This window comes from Brachyistius frenatus, unplaced genomic scaffold (genome assembly GCF_029030835.1).
Source record: "Brachyistius frenatus isolate BFR_SWC_R1_liver_20210118 unplaced genomic scaffold, ASM2903083v1 Contig_277, whole genome shotgun sequence".
In the NCBI taxonomy this organism is placed as follows: Eukaryota; Metazoa; Chordata; class Actinopteri; family Embiotocidae; genus Brachyistius; species Brachyistius frenatus.
Window position 1 is genome coordinate 420,401 of NW_027210876.1, and position 25,424 is coordinate 445,824.

Consider the following 25,424-nt stretch of genomic DNA (forward strand, 5'->3'; position numbering starts at 1 on the left):
CACACAGACGGGCGCAGGCAGACAAACAGAAAGACAGCATCAACAGCCGAGTTAGGGGGGAAACAAACAGCCAGTATGCCCGGAGAGATTAATCTGCTTTACTGCCAGTCCTCAAGAGCAAAACAGCGGGTGGAGCGGGTGGGGTGGGATTCAGTGTGAACACAACTGCCAGCCATAAAATCGGCCCATAAACATCATCAGGCAAGCATGCAGAAAAGAGCGCAGATAAAAGTCCGTCCAATCTTGGAGATAAGATTAGCTGGGGGGGGGACTTTGCTGAAGTCGTCGGGTTCAAAAACCATAAGCGAGACGACGACGAGAGGTGGTTCCTCTCAGGGGGGAGAAAGAAAGGAGAGAGTCGAAGTTGAGATGTGGGCCGCGAGTCTCTGCGTCCTCTGGGCCTCGGCCGTCCTCGGAGCGCCGGTCAACAAAGAGCGGCAGAAGGTGCTGCTGGTCTCCTTCGACGGCTTCAGGTGGGATTACGACCGCGACGTGGACACGCCGAACCTCGACCGCGTGGCCAAGGACGGAGTCAAAGCCCTGTACGTCACGCCTCCGTACCTCACCATCACCAGCCCGACACACTTCACCCTCTTGACAGGTAAAGTGTTTCATTTTTCTACCGCTGTGCTGCCACTTGGCAGGAGGGGATCTGCATATCATGGCGGAATATATAAAATAAAAAAAAAGGTTCTGAGTTTACTTTGCAAGGATTGAAAAAAAAAAAAAAAAAAGCCACAGGAAAAAGGAATTAGTTGTAATTGAATGTCCCAGGGTCCAACAGCTTTTATAGCTGAGTAAGATGATTATGCTTGGATGACTGAGGGAGGAATTCTCTGTTCCCTTTCTTATTTTGACTCTCGAATCATCAGTGCCTGCTAAAAGAAATTTAACTTCCTTGAAATTAAATTCCTCTAATCTCCGGAGTTGGTCGTAAGACCTTGTCCAAAAGCGTCATGCCACTCAGCCCGTTAAGTTGATAGAATTTTTAATGTGAATGTGTCACACTGTGAATAATGAGTGCAAGCAGACTGACAGTGATTCTCTTCTGTAGGCCGCTACACTGAGAATCACGGGGTAATCCACAACATGTGGTTCGACACCGCCACCGCTGAGAAGAAGCCTTACTATCAGACTCAGTTTGTGAATGAGTGGTGGGACAATGGCACTCTGCCGATCTGGATCACAGCACAGCGACAGGTCTGTGCAGCACAATTTCCATCTTATCACTGTGAGAGACTGTTTCGCCGCGCGCAGCGATAGAAGCCATTTCTCTCGACTCAAAAACCCCCTCTGAATGATTTCAGGTGGATCGTCGCAGTTATATTGCAAATTATTTTTGCAGGCGCAGATGTTTGCTGCATGCAAATGACAGCTGCTGTAAAAGTCTGCCTTCAAGGTTGAGCAGCGGGTTTTGAGAAAATTAATCACAACCCAGCAGCTACTGATTTGGTTTCCTCGCGTGTTGACCCACAGTATGAACAGATGACCTTTTTTGCATACTTGTCAACATGTGAGGTACATGTGTCGTATTTATGTTAATGCAGCCTCTTTTATTAATTTTTTTCCAGGGCCTAAAAGCTGGCTCTCTCCACTTCCCTGGCACAGCTTCCAGTTACCAGGGACAGGTTGCTATGGTGCGGGAAGTGGAGCCGATGTTTTACAACTACAAGAACGAGACGGCTTGGCGCGAGAACATAGACAAGGTGATGGGCTGGTTCAGAGATCAGGATCTGGACTTCGTGTCCCTGTACTTCGGGGAACCGGACGGCACGGGCCACCGGTACGGCCCCGACTCGCCTGAGCGGAGGGAGATGGTCAAACAAGTGGACCGAACGGTGGGCTACATCCGTGACTCGGCTGAGCGGCACGGGCTGACTGACCGCCTGAACGCCATCTTCACCTCGGACCACGGCATGACCACGGTGTACCGCGACGGCCTGGTGGAGGAGATCATCCTGTTCAAGATCCCAAACTTCTTGTTCAGCGACGTGTCCTTCCACATGTTGGACTACGGACCGTCCGGGATGCTGCTGCCGAAGCCGGGCAAGCTGGAGACGGTGTACAACGCCTTGAAGGGGGCTCACCCGCACCTCCACGTGTACAAGAAGGAGGAGATGCCGGAGCGCCTTCACTTCACCAACAACGACCGCATCCTGCCCATCGTTTTGTGGGCCGACCCCGGATACGTGATCAACGGGGTGCGTTGGTGGGAATCGGTCGATCGGGGAATTGATTATTGGAGAAGCGCGAGGCTAAATCATATAAAGTGATTGATGTTTGGCACCTGATGGCCTCGGTAACTTATTAACGACAGTTTGCCAATTTGTGTGATTATGATCTGAAGGACGGTCACCAGAGATATACGGCCAGATAAATAATCTGTGCATGTCAGACAGTTTTATTCTAGAAATATGTTCGTGTCTCGACTACAGAAATAATTAAATTACTTCAAATCTGCTCACTGAGAAATGGTGAAACCGGGCTCTTTTCAACCAGAAACAAGGAGTTAAATTCTAATCTTAGTACATTACAAATTTTAATCAAGTGCATTTGCACGTCCTCGGGATAATCCAGGCCTGGCTGATGACATGCGGTGCTCTCGAATGCTTCACGAAGCTATTCATGCCTCAAAATTCGAAATTAGCATTTTCATTTGGCTCGGCGCTCGCTCAGTCACTCCACTGTGCAGCAACTTTGCAACTGAATGTGTCAGTCAGTGCTGAGAGCCATCGAATCAGAACTCGATTTTAAAAAGAGTACATTTCGAAAATCATAAAGCGCCCCTCCGAGTGTTAAATCCGTGGAAAAATATAATCAGTCCTGTGAATCCGCTGAAGAAAGAGGGTCATCTAAAGTCTACGAGGTTACTGAGCGATCAACGACGGCGTCTTCTCGCGCTTTTGTTCTCTAGGTTTTAGCTCGATCCCACAGAAAGATAAGCTCGGGTGACTGTTACATAATTCCTAAGATAGCTGGGTATCCTACATACGGATATTTATAGGACATTTGTTTTTGGGAGAAACAGAATATATGAAAGGATTTTATGTCTTGCATTGTATCTCGGGGGAATGGAAATTCTGAAAATGAGATTAAAATTCTCATTTAAGGCTCTTTTCATTGGTTGACAGTTGTGATACAGAGAGAAAGAAAAGGCCTTAGTCCTCCAGTAGGGAAACAAACTCCTTCACTTGGCCAACACCTCCCTCTGCTGACTGAACGGGGAGTCGGTCAAGATGTGGCGCTCTGAGATTTCTGCCTTTCTGATGTCCCCCCCGCCTCCCCGTCCTGTCCTTGCAGTATTTCCCGGTTCAGTTCAACAAGGGAGAGCACGGCTTCGACAACCAGGAGATAGACATGAAGCCCTTCTTCCGGGCGGTGGGCCCGGCGTTTCGTAAGAACCTGGAGGTGGGGCCCTTTGAGACGGTGAACATCTACCCCTTGATGTGCCACATCCTGGGCATCGAGCCGGAGGTCAACGACGGCCACCTGGACACCACCAAACACATGCTGGCGACCGGAGGTGAGTTTATATCAGACTAATGACTCCCCCAACCCTTCCCCCCGTGGACCCCGAAAGTGTGTCGCTCCAACACCTGCTCCTTCATTAGGAGGCCATTCATCAATCATTTATGACAGCACGTGTCCATATCAGATGTAGTGTTACCGTGGGATACGACTACAAAGTATATCAGGTGATTATCGTGGTAAATTTGGACTAAATGGGAGGTCTGAAGATTCAACTATCTGGTGTTTATTTTTCATCATAAAAAAAATCCATACACAAACCAACCAATCAACAGTCAACAATGTTCTTACTTTCCTACCTTCTCTGTCAAACAATGAATCTTACTGATGTCATAAGTTATCAGGTCAAAAATATAAAGTTAAACTTCAACAAATGGTTCAATTATTTCTTGGATGTGGGGACTTTGTTGGGAAAAATGTTCCTTATATTTTTAGCAACTTTCTAAAAGCACATCTCGAGTATTTGAATTTGTTCTGCTTTTTTTTTCCTGTTTCAGGTGAAGATACGAATTACCTGCAAAACGCCCTCATCGGACTCGCTGCAGTCGCCGGCTTTCTGGTCATAGTTTTGATCGTGGCGATGTCCCGCAAAATACTCAACAAACGCAAGAATGAAAGGTAACAACTGAGTTATTAAATACTACGACTGTATGTCATTGGGAAATAAAGGTGGAATCAATATTTATAACAATATTTTAAGAGCAAGAATGTTATAAAAAATGTGTATTGATACCACTGTGAAACTATTTACATGTTACAAAAAGTAACTTTGGACTATTGATTTTAATATTTGCTTGTAAAATCTACAGCAACACAATTTGATAAAACAAATCAATATGTTTATATTTACCTGATAGAGAATTATTTTTATTTTTTTCTGTTTCAGATCAGGAAGTTTGAAAGATATTCCAGAAAAAGAAGAAAAAAACACAACTTCATTTTGATCAACACCTTTTCCTGTGTCTGACATTAAGGACATCGACATTGATTATCTTTCCCTTCGTGTGAGGAAACGCAGACTGTGAATCACAAAAAAGAACCAACGAGCAGAGTTATGCTCAAATTATTATTTTAAGTTATTCATTGAGAATGCAAATTGAGAAGAAAAAATAAAAATGTGTATCAGTTCAATGGGACGTGTTTTTGGTTGAAAACTCTGATGTATAGTTTTCAAAACATAATTAAATGTTTCAGTGAATAAACGTAAAATAGGCTAAACTAAGATAAACGCATAAAGCAATTATTTATCTGTTTCTGGTCTTGTAGGAAGTTATAAGGTGATTATTTGATATCAACTAGATTAATATGGTTTATTATCAGTTATTTTTGTTTATATGTACAAACAAATCTAAAAAGAAGTGACCATTTAAAAAGAAAATAGTATATGGGTTAAAAAACACTCAAATTAAGCTCAAAGGCGTGAATGTAAAATTTAGATTTTGAGTTGTGATTTGAGGAGAAAGCTCAAAGATTATTGTGCTGATTCCAGTCTCTACTATTATACACGTTTTTCCATGAGACTACGGTGGCTGCCAAGTGACATGTTGCAGAACCCTCATTCTCAGTTGCCCGCCTCTCTTTGTGCAAGAGTGTCAAGTTACAAACGGAACAGTCCACTTCCGGTTACGAGTTTCAAAATTAAACTATGCTTGACGACTTGTTAGTTTTCCCTTCCACACTATTAATTGTGTACGTTTTGTATTGTGTTAAATAAAAAAATAAACACGAGTTACAAATGCTGCAATTATCAAGTTTTTCCAAGGTGATGTCACTATTAATAATGCATGTTTTTTGGAGGAAAAATGTGCTTTGATTTTTATTTTCTGTTGTATTACTTTTGAAATACTTTTCAAGTGTTTTAAACTCGCCAATGAAGCTGAGAAGTTCCTAAAAAATAAATGTCAACTAATTCCCAGCAGTACTTAACACTGATTGCTGTCAAACTTTTCTTAAAAGTTATTCAATATAACTTGAATTAGTTGATTTTAAAGCACAACCACCAAAACAAATCATGAGTATGCCGATCACAACGGTCTACAGTGAAGGAAAAAAAATCTTCCCAGAACCTGAAAAGTAGAATATACTTCAGATCTAAACATTTTGAAGAGTAACTATAATTTAATTACATTTTTTTTTATCAGCAACTACATCTGATTACAATTACATTTATTTCATAAACTAATTACATGTACAACACTGCCAATGAATCGCTGCAAAGAAAATCGCCCTTGCAACAACAGACCGGTGGAAGATATTCAACATCTTGCTGCAAATTAAAAGATATTTAAAAAAATTTTTTTTTTAAAAGTAGAGTCTGCTTCGTGCCTCCTGTAGACAGACCTCAGTGTTTTATCTATTTTGAGGGGTTTTAAACATCTGTTCAAGAATAACAGGTTAATTTGGGCTAATTTACGCTTCCTTTTTATGCTGGTTTTAATTTGGGAACCTTTATTCTGAAGGCACGACCAGGAACATCCGGTCCCGTCCCAGCGTAACTCGGATTGGCTGGATGCAGCTCTGGTCTCTTTGATAAAGGATCCTTACTCGGGGCGAAGGCAGACATGGAGGAGCTGAGCGCCGTGGGAGAGCAGGTTTTTGATGCCGAGTGCATTTTAAACAAACGCTTGAGGAAGGTCAGAGCTGCTTAAAAAAATAAAAATAAAATAAAAAACACACCGCGAAACTTTTAATATTCACGGTTTTTATTTTTTATTTTTTATTTAATTTTTAAATAATCTAACACGCTGCTTCACAAAAACAAAAACAAAAAAAACCGCCCTCCTCTTTTCGTTTGTCTCGCAGGGAAAGTTGGAGTTTCTGGTGAAGTGGAGGGGATGGTCATCCAAGTAAGTACAAGTGCTGCCGAGCCCGAAACAATGAAAACAACAACAACGTGTCGCTTGTTGCTTTGAGCCCGACCGTTACTTTTGTTTTCGGTATCGAAGCACCGAGTTTAAACAACAAGAAAACAACAACAACAACAACAGCAGCGGGGATGTTGATGCGTTTTAAGCTGGCGGATGGCGGTTCGTTCAAAATACGGCTCCATTGAAATTTTTTTTTTTTGTTTTCTTTTGTTCAGAACTGAATTTCTTAAATTAGCAGAAAGCCAAAGAAAATACGACAACAGGCTCCACCGGCTCTATTGTGTCTTCATACGTCGGTTTATTCCGATTATTCTCATTATTTGACCGATTTTTATTTCCCATCTTTTGATAAGTTGTTGTGTTTAACTCGGACTTGATAATCAATAACTGACCCAAATGAATTGGTCTTTTGATTTGTGACTATTCACTGAAGGTGTTATAAATATATAATACATCTCCAACACAGTGATTTGTGTGTGTGTGTGTGTGTGTGTGTGTGTGTGTGTGTGTGTGTGTGTGTGTGTGTGTGTGTGTTTTTGCTGGTTTCATTCTGTATTTCTACCAGCGCAGCTCCGCTTGCGCCTTCATTTCTTGTCACTTGCCCTTTTTTTTTCTGCTCACTTCACATTGTTGCTGTAATCCACCATCAATGCACACTGTTGCCTGCCAGCTCCATGGCTTTCTGTTAGAACCACATCCTTTGTGTGTGTGTGTGTGTGTGTGTGTGTGTGTGTGTGTGTGTGTGTGTGTGTGTGTGTGTGTGTGTGTGTGTGTGTGTGCGCGCCGGGAAAAGGGTGGGGGTTGATTATTTCAGTGCTGATCAGAATGGGCCATTCAACAACAAGTGATGAAGAAGAAAAAGGTCATTGCACATGCGTGGAGCGGCCTGTTTTCAGCTCGTTTCTGCAGACATGCATGTTTTTTATATATATATATATATACATATAAATATAAATAATATATATATATATATTTATATTCAATCATATCATTGCAGACCGTAAACATCAGCCCATAATGCACTCAGAAGCAGGAAGGAAGTTTAACAGATGCTCTCATTTACAGAAACTAAGCAGAATGGGATCTTGCCGTTAACGTACAAAAAGCTGGTGTTTCCATCGAAAGGACAGTCGGGTGATGTCCTGCCACAATCACAACAAACCCCGCCCCCCCACTCCCCCAAAAAAACCTTCCTCCTTCCTGGTTTGATGTGGCACAGTTGGGCTCCACGTGGAGACGACGGCAACTTAAAAACCTGAATCAAATAATCCACGTATTTGTCGGGATGTCGTCCAGATCCTAAATGACGAAACATGCGAAGGTGTTTTAAAGAGTCAAATCATCTTGTCCTCGACATACAGAAGTTCACATCCGTCTCCGATGTTCATTTAATGCTTGATTGCACAATTTGCCAGAAGTCCTCGATAAAAGGTAGAAATGCCTCGTTTCCAGATATTCTTCACCAACTAGTGTCACTTTATGTGTTTCCGGTTTACTGCAGTTTAGTTCCGCGTCCTGTTTTGAGGGAATAATAATATAATAATAATTCTCTTTTCTCCATCTCAGGCGACATACAGGTTGCTTCCAGTGTTTAGCGTCTGAACGTCTTTGCTGACGCTCTTCATGTCACTTCATTTCAGACACAACAGCTGGGAGCCCCAAGAAAACATCCTGGACCCGAGACTGCTGGCGGCATTCAACAAAAAGTACGTTTTCCTTTTTGGAGACCTCGTCGAGTGTCCAGCAGCAAAACGCAGAACGGACAGGAAGCGATTGGTTGTAATTTGAGCCGTGATCTTTACAGCGGAGGTTTGTTGACGTTGTGTTTTCACCGTAGAGAGCAAGAAAAGGAGATTCTGATGCGTAAAAGAGGGAAAAGGCCCCGAGGACGGCCGCGGAAAATCCTCGTAAGTACACGTCAAAGCGGAATCGCGATCCGATCGGGGGTTCGTGCCGAGTGTCTCATGTTTCGCTCTTTCCAATTTAGGAAAATGTGCCAGAAGTTTCAAAGTCGAGCAGCTCTTCGTCCGGCTCGTCGTCGTCGTCCTCCGACTCCTCATCCTCGTGCTCTTCCTCTTCGTCCTCGTCAGAAGACGACGACGGCGGCCACGTGAAGCCGGCGACCCCGAGCGTCAGAACCCGAGAGCTGCACCCCGTCCCTCAGAAGAAGGCGCAGATCGTCGTGGCGAAACCGGAGCTGCCGAAGAAACGGAGCCGGAAACCTCTTTCCCCGGAGGTCAAGGAGTTTCCGCTGAACAAGGGCCAACGCAAAATCCTCAAGACCAACAAGGACGCGGTTCTCCCGGGGGCCATCAAGAAGCCCGTCCACCCGACCAGCTTCACCTTCATGGGTTTCCACCGCGGCTCGGCCCGGGACGCGGCGGGCGGTCCGAACAGGAGCTCGGCGACCCAGAGCGGCGCCGTGAAAAACTCCGTGAGCTCGGCGGGACCCGGCCGGGCGCCGGTCCAACCGCCGCCCTCCCTCCCGCCGGGCAAATCCGGCCAGAGCAGAAACCTCGCGGAGGGTAAACTGTCCGTCTCCAGCGCGAGCGGCGGGGCGAGTCTGGATTTGAAAGCAGCTGCGAGTAAATCAAAAGGAGTGGCGGCGTTGAATTTGAATACATCCAAGCACCCCATTCAAGGAACCACTCAGCATACACTAAGCTCCCCCAACGGACAAAAGAAACCTCAGGCCCCCGTGTCGACAGTGCAGCGGATACCCAATACTAAAACAGTGGCTTCCTTACCGACCAAGAACGCCGCCTCCAATCAAGGTCCGGGCCCTCAGCCCCTCAACCTTCAGAACAAACTGCCGCCTTGCGGCGAAGCTCCCGGGAACGCCGGTGCGCCGGCGTCGCGCCCGAGAAACGCCCCCAACCCAGCGAGGAAGACGCCCGCGGCGCTAAACCGGGAGCGCAACCCCCCGAAGGGTCCCGCGGCCCCCGGGCGGCCGCCGGCCAGAAAGACGCAGCCCGGCGCGGACCAGGTCCGGGAGGCGAGCGAGATCCAGACCTCCAGAGTCCAGGCCCGCCTGGAGAAGAGCGGGGTGCAGAAACCCTCGGCGGAGGTCCAGAGCCAGCAGGAGAGGACGGCGTCCAAAGACGGCAAGAAAGCCAAAATGAACGACATGAGCACGGGCGAGGACGAGAGCAGCTCGGACTCCGACCGGGATTCTTCCTACGCCGGGCGGGGCCGCGCGGCGGCGGTGCAGAACCAGGACTGGACGCCCACGCGCAGCCTCATCGAACACGTGTTCGTGACCGACGTCACCGCCAACCTGGTGACGGTCACGGTGAAGGAGTCGCCGACCAGCGTGGGCTTCTTCAGCATCCGCAACTACTGACGGGGACTCGCGACGCCGCCGGCTTTCCAAGCGAACAGGGTGGACTCTTATTGTGAAAGGACTTTCGTCTGGAGAAACACATCAAGGGAGCGAATTTAATGGGTCAATTTGTTCTTCGTCTTTTGGTCGAGACCATTTTTTTTTTAAGTAAATACTTTAAAAAAAAAAAAAAGAGAGAGAGAGAGAGAGAGATAGCAAAAGTAGCCGAAGTCCGGTATTGATTGTAATTATTTATTTACTCACACCTAAAAAAAAAACGCATTTCACTCTCACCTCAGCTCAACACAAATCTTTGAGTCCAAAACGCCATTTTTTTTTAACTTATTAATTATTTTAATTTTTAACGCCCCATGAAATCTTTGTAAAAATATCAGCGTTCATTCCTTCACTCATTGATCCTCGTCTGCTTCGTCGTCCTGAAACACGGCAGGCAGAAGGAACGTCTCGATGAAGAAGTTATTGGACGGCTCGCTTCTTTTATGGATATCTGACTTTTAGCTCATAATAATCTGTCGTGAATCCATATCAATCAATAGCTACTGTAAAACCAGTTTTAAATTCTTTGTAGTATTGAGTCGATAGTATTGTTGATTTTATTTGTTTTTGTTTCATAAATTAGCTACCTCTGTTTTGTTTTTTTCCAGCATTTTTTGCTGCATATGTATATTCATTTCTTTCGGGGATAGGAGGACCTCCTCCCTCCCATCACCGTGTGCATATATATATATATTTTTTTTATATATATAACTAAATGTATTGGACTTTTTTCTTTTTAATGCTGTATAAACTTCGCGACCGACTGGAGCAGCGAACGACGGCTTCATTTTCTGTGTTGGATGTTCGCTCGGCGTGGAGTCGCAGCGTTATCGCCTTTTAGAAGAAAAAAAAAAAAAAAGTTTCATTCCACGGCGCAGACGGTTTTATCAGAGCAGTTTTCCAAACGGGCTCGAGCATGTGTGGGAGAGTTGGAGATACAGTATCTGTGCTCAGATAAGACTCGGGCCCTCGGCTCAGGGTTCGCTTCCTTCTGCATCGCTTCTGTCCTTCAACCAGATATTCACCAGCAGCTTTAAGCGCTTGTTGTCGAAACCCGGTTTATAGACCGGCGGGGACGGCGCACCTGGCGGACGCCTCCTCTCACGGGCCGCCACACACTTCCCACGAGCCCTTTTTTTTTTCAGACCGCTGCTTTGAAGCCACAAAAGAAAGGACTTTTTTCATTTTTCTAAAAGGGTCGGGTGTGGTCAAATAAAAGGCTCGGCAGTTGTTTTGTCACGGGCAACAAAAAAAAATACGTCGGGTATAAACGTCTGATATGCCGGGGTTGTTCATCGCAGCTGTGGACGTCTGTCTTCACCCGACGTGCATCGTGGGGTTCAGGAGCTGCAGGCTCGGCCTCCCGGAGAAAAAAAACAACTTTATCTGATGTAACAGAAATGAAACCGCGACAATGTGCGCTACCTTCTGCTCCCCTCGAGAAGAGTTCAGCAACAAAGGACTTTGACTGAACTCTTCTGTCTAATCGTGCTCTGCAGACTGTGCCTTTTCTCTCTCTCTCTCTCTCTCTCTCTCTCTCTCTCTCTCTCTCTCTCTCTCTCTCAAAGACTAAACACAAAAGAGGCATTACCCCAAAGATAGCTAGAGTTTCAGGTTGTTCAATAAAGGAGCACCCCCTGGAGCATAGCATGGAGACTGTACCACCTTCATTTTCTCCTCTCTATTGTTCTGAAAAGAGAGGAGAGGTATCACAAAAAATTTAAAATAAGAAAAAAAAAAGCCCTGCTGAAAGACTTGCGTATGGAACAGACAAATATCGGATGCCTTATTGAAACCATGAGAGTGCTTTAAAGTGCGACTTATAGATTTCCATTCAGGACTCATTCTTTTTTTTTTCAGGGGAAAACTCTTCCCCAAACACACCAGACAGCAGGCGAGAGGTTAGTGTAGGCCACAGCGTGATAGGCTGATGGGGTAATGCAGGGTGTTTCATATGATTTTAGATTTCGTATCTGCTCCTCTTATTTGATACAAAAAAAAAAGAAGAATTTGGCATAATCTTTTCTTTTCTTTTTTTCTAGATCTACTAACCATCTCAGTGGAATGTTGTTCTCTTTACAAACTATTTATTTTCAAAATAAAAGCCTTTGTGGGGGCGGGGGGATAGGACGGTGTCATCAATCCTTGTATTGTGCCACCTGTCAAAGTGACTAATAAATGGTACAATTTTACATCTCGACTTGTTTTTCTTTTAAGTATAATTTTTTTTAAAAACATATACAACAAACATGCGGCTCCTTAAATGTGATGATTGGCGGCTTACTTTCTGTTTTTGTACGACTATAAATGAAACATGTTTTGGACAATTTGTCAGGACATTCTGTTAGTGTGGCTCCCGTCTATTTCTTGGAAGCGAAGCGTATGACAAAAATAGAAATGGCCAAAGCCAACAGCAAGAACAGTAAAGGATTCGGGCTGAATTACACTTTACAAGCTTCCAACTGAAAACTACTTAACAAACATCCGAAGCATGTAAGACATTTGAACCAATCAGAAGCCAGAGCTGACTCAAATTCATCACCGGTCTCACTGTAATAAAACTACAGAACTGCTTATATGTTTAAGAAAATAAAAGACAACAAATCTAATTTTTCTGACATTTAACAGACCAAACAATCAGTTCAATCAGTTCAAAGTCAAAGCAGAAACAAGGCGCCATGAACGTTGTACATGAATGATTTATGACTCTCTGAAGCTATTTGAGTTTCGATTAGCATCGCTGCTAAAAAAAAAAAATGTTTCACTGAAATACAAAAAAAACAACAAGATCCCAGAAACTCAGTCAATCAGACTTTCAAAGTCTATTGAAAGACTCCAGTACAACTCAGAGCCTTACATGTACCGTACCGACCACTAGATGGAGCTGTTGCACTTGAAGGTAAAGACACTTGGGAGTGCATCAGTGTCTTAATTAGCTGTAATTATATCATCTGTTTATTTCTGTTGTTTATAAGACTTGAATCAGTGAGCTGTTATATACCCCGACAAATACTAAAGGCTCCTCACGCTGTTCCAAACAATATTCTCTGAAATAAAAGACTTGATATTAAAACTGCATTCCTTTTATTTTGAAAACACACAATGAAGCCTGCACACACACACACACACACACGTTTTTTTGTGTGGAAGTTCTGGACTGGAAGGAAACGCAGAATAACTCAGCTTTTTTTTTTTTTTTTTTTTTTTTGCCTTAATGTCTTTACAAACTGAATCTCTTCGTGGGTTTAAACAATGGGACTAAACAATTCATGAAATTCAAAAAATTATGAAAAATAAACACGTTTACAACACTTTTTGTAATTCCTCTTACTGGCAGAAGGGGGAGACAAAAGCGGAAAACTGAAAGTTTAAAGCAGAAGTCACGTTTTTGTTTTTTATCCGAGAGCTACTTTTACAAAAGTGTCCGAGAGCTACTCCTGTTTCGTAACATTTATTCACATAGCTGAGCTCCACCCGATGGCATCTTTTAAATCTCTTCTTAAAACGTACTTTTATCGGAGAGTCTTCGTTGATTCTAGTTGATTTTAGTGATCTACTTTTATTTCCAGTTTGGTATTATTATCATAAGCGTTTTTTTTATGTGAACAATAATAAATTGATACTCGTCACACACATTTTTTTTTTTTTTTTTTAAGCATTTCTTTATGTTTTAAAATTGTTACGAAAACTCCGCAAACTACTTGGAAACAGTTGGCAAGCTGCAGGTTGGAGACTCCTGGTAAATTAACGGGTACTTCAGTCCATCAAATCATCAGATTTTATAAATTCGCAATGTGTTTAGTAAGTAAAAACTGAATCTTTGTTGATGATAGCGAGAACAATATTTGTAACTGAATTGTGGATTAGCGTAAAATGTTGTTCCGGAGAAGAGAAGAACGGCACGCGAGTAAATCTGCAGGAAAAAAAACCTCGGCGACTGAACGAGGTGGTGCGAGAGGCTCGATTTTAAAAGCATTGTTATTGTTCTGCTGACGAGACTAAATGAACGGGAAAGTCTACAAGCACCTTTCAACGCTGCAGACGCCCCCGCCCCCCAACCCCCTCTCCACACACACCCCCTTTCACCACCCCTGTATTTACACACTCTTAAAAAACACTGTCACACGGCCTGACTAACTGACACAAGTTATCATTACACAAAGCGCTCTATTCCATAATTTATAGAGATCCCCGTCCCAGTCATGTGGAATTCTCCCAAAATAAATTCAAGTAAACACTTATGCGACAAAGAGGCACTCACAGTGGCCCTGGTATGCATAAACAGTATGAACAGTGTGACAGTGTAATCCCAAGCCCCGCAAAACCCCCACACACACACACACACACACACACACACACACACACACACACACACACACACACACACACACACACACACACACACACACACCGACAGCCCAGCCCCGACTTCAGGCAGGGGTTTGGAAATGAGCCTAACCCCCCCACCCCCCACCCCCCCACCACCACCACCTCACTCACCCCCAGCGCCGATGCACCATCCCTAACACCCCCTCCCCACTCCCACCCCTCCACCCACACCTGACTCCTGGCAAAATAAGGCAGACTAATCCATCTTCCATCACAATAACAAAAAAACAAAAAAACGTGTTGTTTTGAAGAGTGTTCAGCAAGTTCATCTCCGGGGAGATTATTTTTTTTCTTTCCCCGGGACATCTTATTGTTTTAGCAACACAAGATGCTGTAAATCAATCAGCTCATTTGCTAAACTCTGGGCCGCTGTTTAAAAGCTACAAATAAGCTTTTATTTGTTTTCCACGATGCGCCGTCGAAAGTAGGAAATGGACACGAAGGATGCGACGAAAGACGTTACCAGGCAAAAGTGTGTGGGAACTGTTTTCACTTACCTTTTCATCTGCAGAAAAAATACATTTTACTTAAGTTTTCTGGCCATAATCTTTATAACATGAATTAATAAACATAGAAAACATCATTATGAATTGTTCTTACAGGCTCCACAGCCAAACTAGAGGCACTAATTTACCCACCGCTCGTGTCTCCCCTGCTGTATTTCTGGCCAGACTCCAGGCTCCGTGTCGACTAAAGTTTAAAGACGAAAAGGCCAATCCTGATATTGATGTTTAATTTAGTGTTTGTATTTGTGTTTGGACTCCTCTCCACCTTGAGGGATCGTAACCAAACGAGGCTCGCTGGAGTTCGAAAAACCGCCCGGGATGGCTCGCTATTCGATTTCAAAGGGAATGTTTAGAAACCCGATCCGGCCCTCCAGCGAGCATACCTACACCCACGTCTCCCGTCGCCCCTCATTCTAAATCACTCCGCCGGAGCAGTGTAAACAAACTTCAGTTTGCTCTCTGATATTGAGAGGTTAAGACAAGCGGCAATCCTCCGCTATGACAACACGGCCTCAGACAGACGATGTCATCTGTCTTACCTCACTCTCCATCCATCACCACGCCGGAGTCGACATGTCTGACAGTCCGCACTCTCGCTTTTTCTCGTTGGCGCAGGCCTCCACATCTGTCACATTTTCCTCCCGGCTTAACTTTTATTGCACCAGATGAACTCCGCCTTCCTTTTTTTGCTCCCGATTCTCGGACACCTGAGGGGCAAGCGAGGCAGAGAGAAGTCCTATTGATTAGTCGTGGTATCTGATGTCATCCTGGCTCCATAAGCACTTCTTTTTATTAGTAGTATTTTTTTTAATTGCCACTTCAGCCACCTGTAATAATGTGAGAGGAATCTCACAAGTATACCGCCAACAAGGACTAAAAGAATTCATTTGAAAAAGAGTGATATTAGAAGAGAAAACTTTATTCTGTCAAAAAAGTTTCAATGTTAAAAATAGTAATTTTCTGCAGAACTCGGAGAAGCATTGTTGTCAAAAATACTGGAAGCAGAACCACATTTTAGCCCTGATATGAGGGTCAAATGTTTCTGGATATCAAGAACTATATGGTGTTTCTAAAATATGTGTAAAATAGGAGGCAGTTTAAAAAGATAAAGGGCCTAAAACGGTACCTTGAGGAACACCAAGTGAAATTCGATCCCCGCTCGCCAGTTTGAATTTGAGGATCTTTCTACATCTAGGTATTTTTCTGAATATTGATTTATACAGACTAATGAGATTATCACTTAGTTTTAAGTGATAATATAATTATGTCCTTTGTGATCTCAACGTATGGAGCCACATTATCGTCCACATTAACCGCGTAGCTCGAGGGATGGTTGGTCCCATCACTTTGGCGTACCTCAGCTGTACTTTGCGTTCAATACTAATCAGCAAAAGTTACCATGACAACGCACTAAACTAAGACAGTGGTAAACATGTAGACCCTCTGGTTCGTCAACAAAATTTCAAAGCTTTAAATTGTTTTTCTCGAGTTCAGAGGCGTTGCATCACCAACAGTAATGATTAGGTAATAAAAAAACAACATGATAACGCACTCTTACCGAAACAGACAGTAAAATAAAAAGGTAAGAGGGAGTGTAATATGTAAAAGAGTCGGAGGAGTTATTTTACAGAAGCAGTTCTCTGCCAGGGAGACGTTTCTTTAAACACCCACAGGGCGGTAATAAGGAGGAATCTCCCTCTGCTGTGAAACTGAGGTAACAAAGTCAAACTGTATCTAGCAGACACAAAAGGAGGCCAGCGGGAAGTTTGCACTTCTGATCTGTCTATAATCTGCTCTGGTGGGGAAAGACGACAGCTACTTTCTTTTACGGCCGTCAAAGCGCTCGTCCCCTTCAACTTCCAGCTTCACATCCTGATCTGACTGAGGAGGAGAGGAAACGCCGACGACTTCACAGGGACAAAGCAGTGTAAATATTTGAATCCATTGTCACAGCGCCACAGTTGGAAAGAGTGGAAACGGGACTCAAATATTGACAGTTCAAACCACGTCGTTTAACCGCCTAAATTGTGGCTTTTTAAACGCAGGCGGGTTAATTCGGTGGCAGTTTGAGGGGTTTTAACGTCAATGTTCACAAAAGCTGCATTATTTCCTATCCTCCGATCTGGGGTCCTTTTGCTTAACCCACATTAAAAAAAATTTTTTTTATAGTCCACAAAGGCCCGACGGCAACAGGAGAGGCGCTCTGATAAATCAGCAGCAGGCTGCAAACAAGGGCCCCGGTGCCGGCGGACCTGTGTGCAACAGGACAACTCTATCGGTGAATTTCACAGGTCATTACTCTGGCTCCAGCCACCGCTGCCTCCAGTGGCTCTGGAGACGGCCAGCTTTTTTTTCTCAGAGACAACAGCTTACCGGGCTTTGTGCTAGCTAAACAAGCGTGTCTGTCTCACAGCAGTAGATTAATGTCTAGATAGAAGGTTTCGCTCCGCGGGGAGACCTGTAGAGGAGCCATCCATCAACCGGTGGAAACCATTACACAATAACAAAATAACACAAATCCAAGAGAGAGAGACTCATTGACTGAACCCGTTCCTCTGGGGGGGATTGGGGGGGGGGGGGTTACAGTGAGCAGTAGACAGAGAGGCTTCTTTTACGACAGGAAGGTCAGATTCACTGAAAATCGCAAACCTGTGATTATCAAATTGACCCTCTTGTCTATAAAACATCCTCAGGAGCGTCTCGTATCATCCAAACATTCAGTATTCACCTATTTACAAAGCTGAAACAACAAAAATGTTTTCTGCTCGTAAAATGACAGAAACAAACAGATTTACGACGAATTATTGATTAACGCCCAGAAAGGCCAATTATTTTCTTAGATCTGAGCTTCCCTTGTTTGGCCGTCTATAAAACTGAGAATACAGATTAAAGTGCAAGTCAATCTGGTTCTGAGAGTTTCCGGGACGAGAACGGGAGGCAGAGCCTTCAGGAACCAGCTCAAAGTCTCAAGCTTAAAAACACATCCGTATGCCAAAGCGTGCATTTAGAAAGCGACTAAAAGAACCTGATATTTCTCTTTTTTTTGTGTTTGCGGGCAAATTTCCGTTTGAAATTCTGTCTTTAAAAGATTTTTTTGAACGTGCATTTTCTTGCATGTTCTTGAAAAGTGTATCAGAATTAAAGCCGAATTAATCGATGAATCACTGCAGCTCATACTTTTTCTTTTTTACTTCCAGTACGTACTGCAGCTGCCCTTACAAAGTACGTACTGTTTGCATGTAGTATGTTATACGACTGGGACTGTTTGTCGTAAAAAAAAATGCGCCTTGAACTTTGACCCTCTTGGTCGTATCCAACATTTAAAGACAAATGAAAATGGACGCGGGTACGCTTCATTTCGATGCTTGCTTCAATGACTGCAGAATACGACCGGGTGTAGCAGGACATCCTGGTACTTTTGGCGTACTGCGTTTAACATACGATGAATGCTGAATCTTTTTCTGGCGTCCTGAACAGCGCGGCGGCGTGAATATTGGGACGCGCTGCCGTTTGGGCCTCAGCGCGGCTCCCCGAGCGTTTTCATTGAGTGTCATCTGTGAGAAGTTGTGTGTGGTAAACACACAAACCCGAGGCCCTCCACATGAATGACAGTAAACAACACAGGATCTCTGGCTGCTGCCCCCCCCCTCCACCCACCCACCACCTCCTCCCCCTCCCACCCCTGAGGAGAAAAGGGGGTCACACAAACACAGCATCTGACCGGCTCTTAATTTGTTTAAAGCGGCCCATTCAAACAGGATCCCCAACGGAGAGAAAATCTCGTTTCCAAGGCTGTCGCCATGGCTCGGGCCGTGTTGTTTGGGAAGGAGATCAGGACGCCGCTGACGACTCAGCTGACTTCCAGCACACACGGCTTCACAGAGGCGCCAGGTTGTAATTAACACTTTGCAGATTACGTTTACAGGACCAACATGGTCTGCCTGACTTTTTATTACCGCCTGGATTGTGCTTCTTGCCCCGCGGGCGACACAAAACACGCTCTGTTCGACGCTGTCGTGTCCCGCGTGAGAACGTTTGACAGGTTTTTGATGGCGGTTAGGAGTCGGGCCGAGTGTTTCGCTGCTCCCTCAGAGATAATGAGAATCCACCTCTGCCTCCCTCTTTTTTTTTTTTTTTTTTGCTTCTGCCAGTTTTCCCGCCACGACTGGATGAAGAGACGCGACAATATTAATCTATTTCTTGTCCCCCCTATATGCAGCTTTCATTCATTTATTTGGGCTCACGCTGCTGGTCTAATAGTCTTATTAGAGGAGCAGTGAAACTAATCCATTTCTTGGCAGCGGGCGGCAGACAGCTGGGCAGTGAGGAGTCGCACAAAGTGGCTGCCGTAATTGCGGTGTAATCATTTTCATGCAGCTCCTCGGTTTTTCTTCGTAGACGGCAAGCGGCGCTTCAGGTTAACATGCTAAGGTAATAAAAGAGCCATTAAAGCGCACAGCGACCTCAGAAAGACGAAGGCCAATTCGTTCAAGCTTTCATCAAACGTGTCATATAAATCGCTCGTTTGTCAGAGACGCCGCCGAGAAACGTGTCTTCAAACGCTCGCAGGTGTCTGGATGATTCAAAAAAAAAAAAAAAAAAAAAGAACATCAAATGTTATCGATTCTTCTTAGATTTAAACATGTCAGATAACGTGCTATAATGAGTCTGAACATGCTGAACACTTCCTTATTTTAAATCATGATTAATTATCTACTATAACTGAAGCAAGCACTACCCCGCTGCGGGAAACATCTGCACACATCTGGACCACTAGATGGCCCCTGGAAACACTTTCCACTGCAGCTTCAGACCGTTTCACATCACAGCAGCTGTCGTTAATATCTCTTCGTTGAAAATTCAAAGCTGATGGCTTTCCAGTCGTGTCAGACAAAAAATTTCAAAAAAAACAACACGCATTTCAAAACCCAAAATAAGAAATACTTCAAATACCGGAGCGACGACCGAACTGTGGCACACGGCGACGGAGAGAGTTAATCACACGGGAGAATACGGAGAGGTGTCCGTCTCTACGAGAGAGAGAGAAAAGAAAAAAAGCCTGCCTTTCCCATTTATCTTCCCCAAACCCAAACTGGTGTGTCTTAAACACTTCACACTGAATTAAGCTGAAGTGGAAACCCACTCGCCAGACTTGCAGCTCTTTCTTTCCACTCCACGGCCGGGTGATAAATCTTGCTGCCTACTTCCTCCCTTCCATGCTCTTTCTTCTTATTCTCTCTGTGTGTGTTTGGACAACAAGGGTTTGCTTTGCTCACAAAATATTTCAAAGGCCGGACGGTTTATGAGCACAACAACTGAGGGCAGCAAGCGCAGATACGGTAAAGATGTTAAAAGCCAAGAAAAGACTGGATATAAAAGTGTTTGTAGCTTCTGGGTCTGAAAAATTAGGCCGATGCACAAGTGACTTAAGCTGCAATACCAGCGAGTGCCACTAGAGGTCGGCTCCAAAAAGCCTCCGGCTCCATAGACTCCCATTCAACTTCTCTCATCAAATCCAAAGTGAATAAAATGTGTCCATCAGTTATCTCGGTGTTGTTAGCTAAAGTCACTCCTTCTTATTAGTTTTCTGGAGGTCCATCTGAAAATAATCCCTCATTCATTAAAAAATAAGATTCAAAAAGACCTGTTTTAGGAGGGGATGCGTGTCTGTTTGATTGACAGGCCTGTGATGCAGTCAGGTTTCAGCTGTCAGTGACACTCGTCAGTCACGTTTTCCCTCTTGAATAATTGACATAAACAATAAAGACGTGCATCTTTGCACGTTCACGTATCTTGGATTCAATCTGTTAAAAAATACAGTATTTTCTGTGACATGTTTGTGCAGCGCCTTGACAGGAGGCAATTATATCAGCAACCCACAGGCGTGTTAATGACGGTGCTCCGTGATCGGGATGGAGACGCCGAGTTGGTTTTGTCTCTGTCTCTGCTGCCCCGGGGCTTTTTTTTATTTTTATTTTGCTGCTGATCAACTTTAAATGCTGAACTTCTGGTGATACCGATTGTGTAACCAATGTGAATAAAGTCTATCTGAAACTATTATATTGCACTAAATGATTGAAAATATATTTTAGCACAAAGACAATCACTGAAAATGTATAAAAAATTACGACAACTTGAGTTTGCAAGATGACAATTTTGTACAAATACAATAAAATGTACTCCTGCATGACTTCATGCATTAATACCTCATGAAATCATTAGGAAGTAACACAAGTTCAAAGACTATTATTTATGATTTCATGGATGAAAAACACATTAATTAAAGCATTAACGCAGATGAGTACATCATCAATGATTATGATTTGTTAAGCATGATCATGACCCATTCTTTGCATGCATTAATTCATGCAATAATTCATGATAAGTCATGTACCCTTACGGTAGCGTTACCAAAAAACGATGGCTGCCCAAACGCATACATATTAATATGGAAATCAGATCCTGAATCCTGAACTCTAAACATGATTGAAGTGCAACATCTGTGTTGGGTTTTAACCATCAATATTAAGTCTTCTTGTTTGGTGTCAAACCAGTATTGGGTGGTATTTTAGGAATGAGAGGAAGAATATCAGCACTCCTGTTATTACTTTATTGTAGGTCCAAATCAAAAAGAGGTGGCGACCTGCAAACAATATGCAGAGATCCTGCAGTACACATCTGAGAATCTCCCCAAACCTCCAGGAACGATCTCCTCAGTTACATATACGGTCCTCATCAAAGCCCGGCCCGAGTGTGAAGACGGAGAATTAGTAAACATCCCGAGGGCCGCTTGTTTAGTTGTGCAAAGATGACGGGATGATAGAAAAAAAAAAAAAAAAGAAAAAAAAGACCTGGCATGAAAAACCTGGATGTTCTCGAGGCTCGAGAGGTGCCAGTGGAGTTGGAGTTGGAGTTGGAGGAGTTGGGGTGGGAGTGTGGCGGGTGGGGTGGGGGGTGCTTTGGGAGAAGCACGGAGACACTGGAGAGGAATGATGGACGGCTCACACGCCAGCCATTGTGGGAAAATTATAGCTGGGTGCTGCCAACTGAGGCAAGCGTGGCGGCCAGCCAAAGCCCCGGGAGAACAAAGGCTCTGGGTTCCCTGTGCGCCCGGCCCGCCGGCCCACCGGCCCCCGCCGGCCCGCCGCCGGCCCGCGGAGCCCCAAAAACCTTCATATTTACATGCGACACTCAAGAGTTAATTGCAGTGAGTTCCTGAGCTGGTGTGCAAATCAGGCAGCTGTTGTTGCTCTATTTTACATAACAAAACACCGTTTTCTGCTCCTTTCTCTCTCCGTTTCAAAGGAACATGTAAAAAAAAAAAAAAGAGAGAGAGAGATTGGAGCTCCCCGCCAAAAAAATAAATAAATAAAATAAACCAATTCAGTATTGTTTGTTTTCAGTGCAACGCAGCTAAAGGGACGACAGAAGTAAAAGCAATTTTAGAATTCATATGTCGAAAGAAAATGTACCACGAGTGTGTAATAGGAAACACATGGAAGCGCCGAGGTCAATAAATGCTGATATTTCTTGTTTATGTATTCTGCGTTTATCACGGTGCTTTTTGTCGTCGGCGGAAAAAACACAGACGCTTCACACATTCCTCCAATTACCCCCGCGAGAGTTTGGGAAATGATTTCTATTTGAATTTCAGCTTCTCAGGAAATGTTCACGGGCGCCCTTTTTTCAGGCCAAAGAGAGCCACCCAACCCCCCCACCCCACCCCCACCACACACACACACACCTCCCCACACCCACCCAACCCCCCCTCCACCCACACACACACACACACACACACCTCCCCACACCCACCCAACCCCCCTCCACCCCACACACACACACACACACACACACACACACACACACACACACACACACACACACACACACACACACACACACACACACACACACACACACCCACCCAATCCCCCCACACCTCCCCACACCCACACTCCCTTGAACAAACCAGAGCACATCTTCACAGTAGTCGATGGACATCAGCCAAGATGTGTCAGGGTTGCTACGGTTGCTGATTTTGTTTCGTAAAAAAACGCACGGTGCCCTCTCGACTCCGTGGGTTTTGGCAGAGCTGCCCATGTGCACATCAAAGTGAAGGTCTGACCTTGCATACCAGATGAGGTTTGGATTAACGAGCTCTGGACATCAAACAGCAGGATCGCCCCCCCCCTCCCTACACACACACAAGTCAGCAAACCCGGCTCGGAGAAATTTACAGTGAACCAAAAAAAAAAAGATGCTCGGAAAAAAAAAAAAAAAAGCAACATCAACGATCAACCGCGCACCCTCAGGTTCGAACATCGTGACCAGGACGAGGGAGCGGCGGCAGCAGAGATTTCAAAAGCCTCCAATTATGCGATGTGTGGGAGAGCACGGTGAAGCGGGCGGCACGCCAAACGGCATCCTTCACCAAAACAAAAAGAACTTCTGACAGGACGTGTCTGCCACCGACAAAAGTGCTTCAACGAAAATGCTACTCATGTTCACATCACTCAATTTAACATTTATATTTATATATATATATATATATATATATATATATATATATATATATATATATATTTTTTTTTTTTTTTTTTTTTTGTTGGTTTATCAGTTTATTCCAGACATCGACGGAAGACTTTTGGTTCAAACTGAGGTCGTGAACTTTGTTTAAAGTGCAGATTCTGAAATTAAAATGAGTCCTTCAGGCCTGATTTATAAAAAAAATAAAAAAACATTTAAAAATGCTCCAGTGGAAAAGGTGTGGGAGGATTCAGATGCTGTTCAAAGACTCATACTGAGGCCTTTTTTCTTTTATGCGTTAACTCCATTTAACCTGGATGATCATAATCAGGCTGCGGTAGCTTATGTTTACTCAATCATAAGCTTATGATTACTCAATCATAAGCTACTCAACCTTTTTCTAATAAAAACGGCTTCTGCTGAAGGTGAGCAGGTCCTCTCCGCGTTGGGACTGATTCAACTGATACTTTCGATTTCCTGACAGGAGACAGAAAATGTACAAGCTATTAAATAAATTGGGCTGTTATTTAATAGTTATTTTTTTAAATTATGTTTAAATTATTTGTTTGATTTGATGAAATGTCAAAAAAAGATTGTAAAAAACGCTTTAATTTGTTGAAGCGACAGTCCAAAACCCAAAGACGTCCTCTTCACAATTAAAAACAGAGAAAAGTTTGAAACTCTCGGCGATTAAAGGAATAAAGTTTGACGGTGAACTCGCGGCGTTTTCTTCTCGACCGGTAAGTAAACAGCTGTTGATGCTAACGTCGGCTACGCAAGCGACAGCTTAAAAAGTTAGCTACTTGTCTAACGCTTTTTAAAGACTTAATATGTGAAATAAGTTTGATATTTGTTGATATCAGAGCAGTTACAACATCTGTATGAGACTAGCGCTGTTAGCTCGCCATTTAGCTATCAACTAAACAATTTTAATGTCGCAAACAAACCAGGCGTTGTTTGGATTATAACTTTACAATTAATGAGTTATAAAAATAAAAGTCAACTACTTACCAACTTCAGGGAAAGAAAACATAAACATTACACCGACTCTCTATCGCCTCCTAATGTACAAAGTGGTATTACAAGACTTTAAATACTTTTGATCTACAATAGAAGATTCATTTTTCTGTTGATTGACAAAGTGCTTCAGCTCTATCAATAACTAACGCCCCCACAAAGCCCAACGGCTGACTGTGTCAAAGCCTCACTGACAAGCTGTGAAATGAACTCCAGTTCATTTAGGTCAAAAATGGTTTAAACAATACGATTTTTACTTCCAACGATTAAAAACTAAAACAAATGAAATCAGATATTCAAAATTTGTCCATGCTTGGTTGGCATCTTTTTAGTCCAAAATGTTCTCGACCACCAAAAATAATCCTTCAACCGCTCAGATAAAACTATGAGGAGAGAAAATGAATACTAATCTACTGCAGTAAAGAGCTAAAAAAAAAAAAACACGGCTATTATGTGGAACTCTGATACCAACGTAAGTATTAAACTATAAACTAATAATAAAACCTAATGTGTAATGTTGATTATTGCTGTAATCGCAGCTAAAACTGTTTTTAATTTTGACATTTTTTCAACATCAGATTCCAGATTTACATCCTGTAAATTCTAAAATATCATGAATTTGAAAACGAGCCTAAAAGTTCATTTAAATTTGAAACAGTGGTTTAACTTACTGGCTTTTTACAGAGCTTTCAACTGCATCTCAATGTCCTTCAACAGATGGAGACACTTCCATACTTCGCTCGCGTTATGACAACTTAGCGACTGGGGTGTCACCATGACGACTGAGCAAATTCCCATCTCCTCAGGAAGATCATGAGATGCAGATGAAAGGTCTTGTTTTGGTGGTTAAAACAAACCAAAGAGATTTTTCAGTTTTTTGTTGTTTCATAGTTATAACAAAGCGTTCTCATGTCTGGATTAGTTTTTTTCTAGCTGTTTTTGTTTATTTAACACATATTTCCCCATAAATAAAACTTGCTGCTGTAACTTTTACACATTTTGAGTCTTTTTATTATTATTATTATTATTTATTTGGAGAAAGAGCTGCTTTTAAAAACTTGAGTTAAACACCTTAAAAGTTTATCTATTTTTCAAAAGACTTTAAGGCTCTTTTATAGGACATAAAACAAAATAAAAGCTGCCGTGTTTAGTGGCTGAATGATGTCTGCAGTTCACCGTCCTGTTTACCAAATTAAGCTTCTTTGAATTAGT

The 25,424-nt window shown here is 43.4% G+C and overlaps 2 protein-coding genes across 2 annotated transcripts; both read left to right on the plus strand.

Annotated features, from left to right (window-relative positions):
• Positions 1–369: 369 nt before the first annotated feature.
• Positions 370–4,150, plus strand: LOC138634757 (ectonucleotide pyrophosphatase/phosphodiesterase family member 7-like). Its single transcript, XM_069721880.1, has 5 exons — positions 370–601; positions 1,055–1,200; positions 1,572–2,201; positions 3,301–3,523; positions 4,026–4,150. Exons 1-5 carry the CDS (start codon positions 370–372, stop codon positions 4,148–4,150), a joined length of 1,356 nt encoding a protein of 451 aa, XP_069577981.1.
• A 1,939-nt stretch (positions 4,151–6,089) lies between these two features.
• Positions 6,090–11,966, plus strand: cbx2 (chromobox homolog 2 (Drosophila Pc class)). Its single transcript, XM_069721896.1, has 5 exons — positions 6,090–6,161; positions 6,331–6,374; positions 8,036–8,101; positions 8,233–8,302; positions 8,383–11,966. The coding sequence occupies exons 1-5, from the start codon at positions 6,090–6,092 to the stop codon at positions 9,736–9,738; spliced, it is 1,608 nt and encodes a 535-aa protein (XP_069577997.1). The 3' UTR covers positions 9,739–11,966.
• Positions 11,967–25,424: the final 13,458 nt, after the last annotated feature.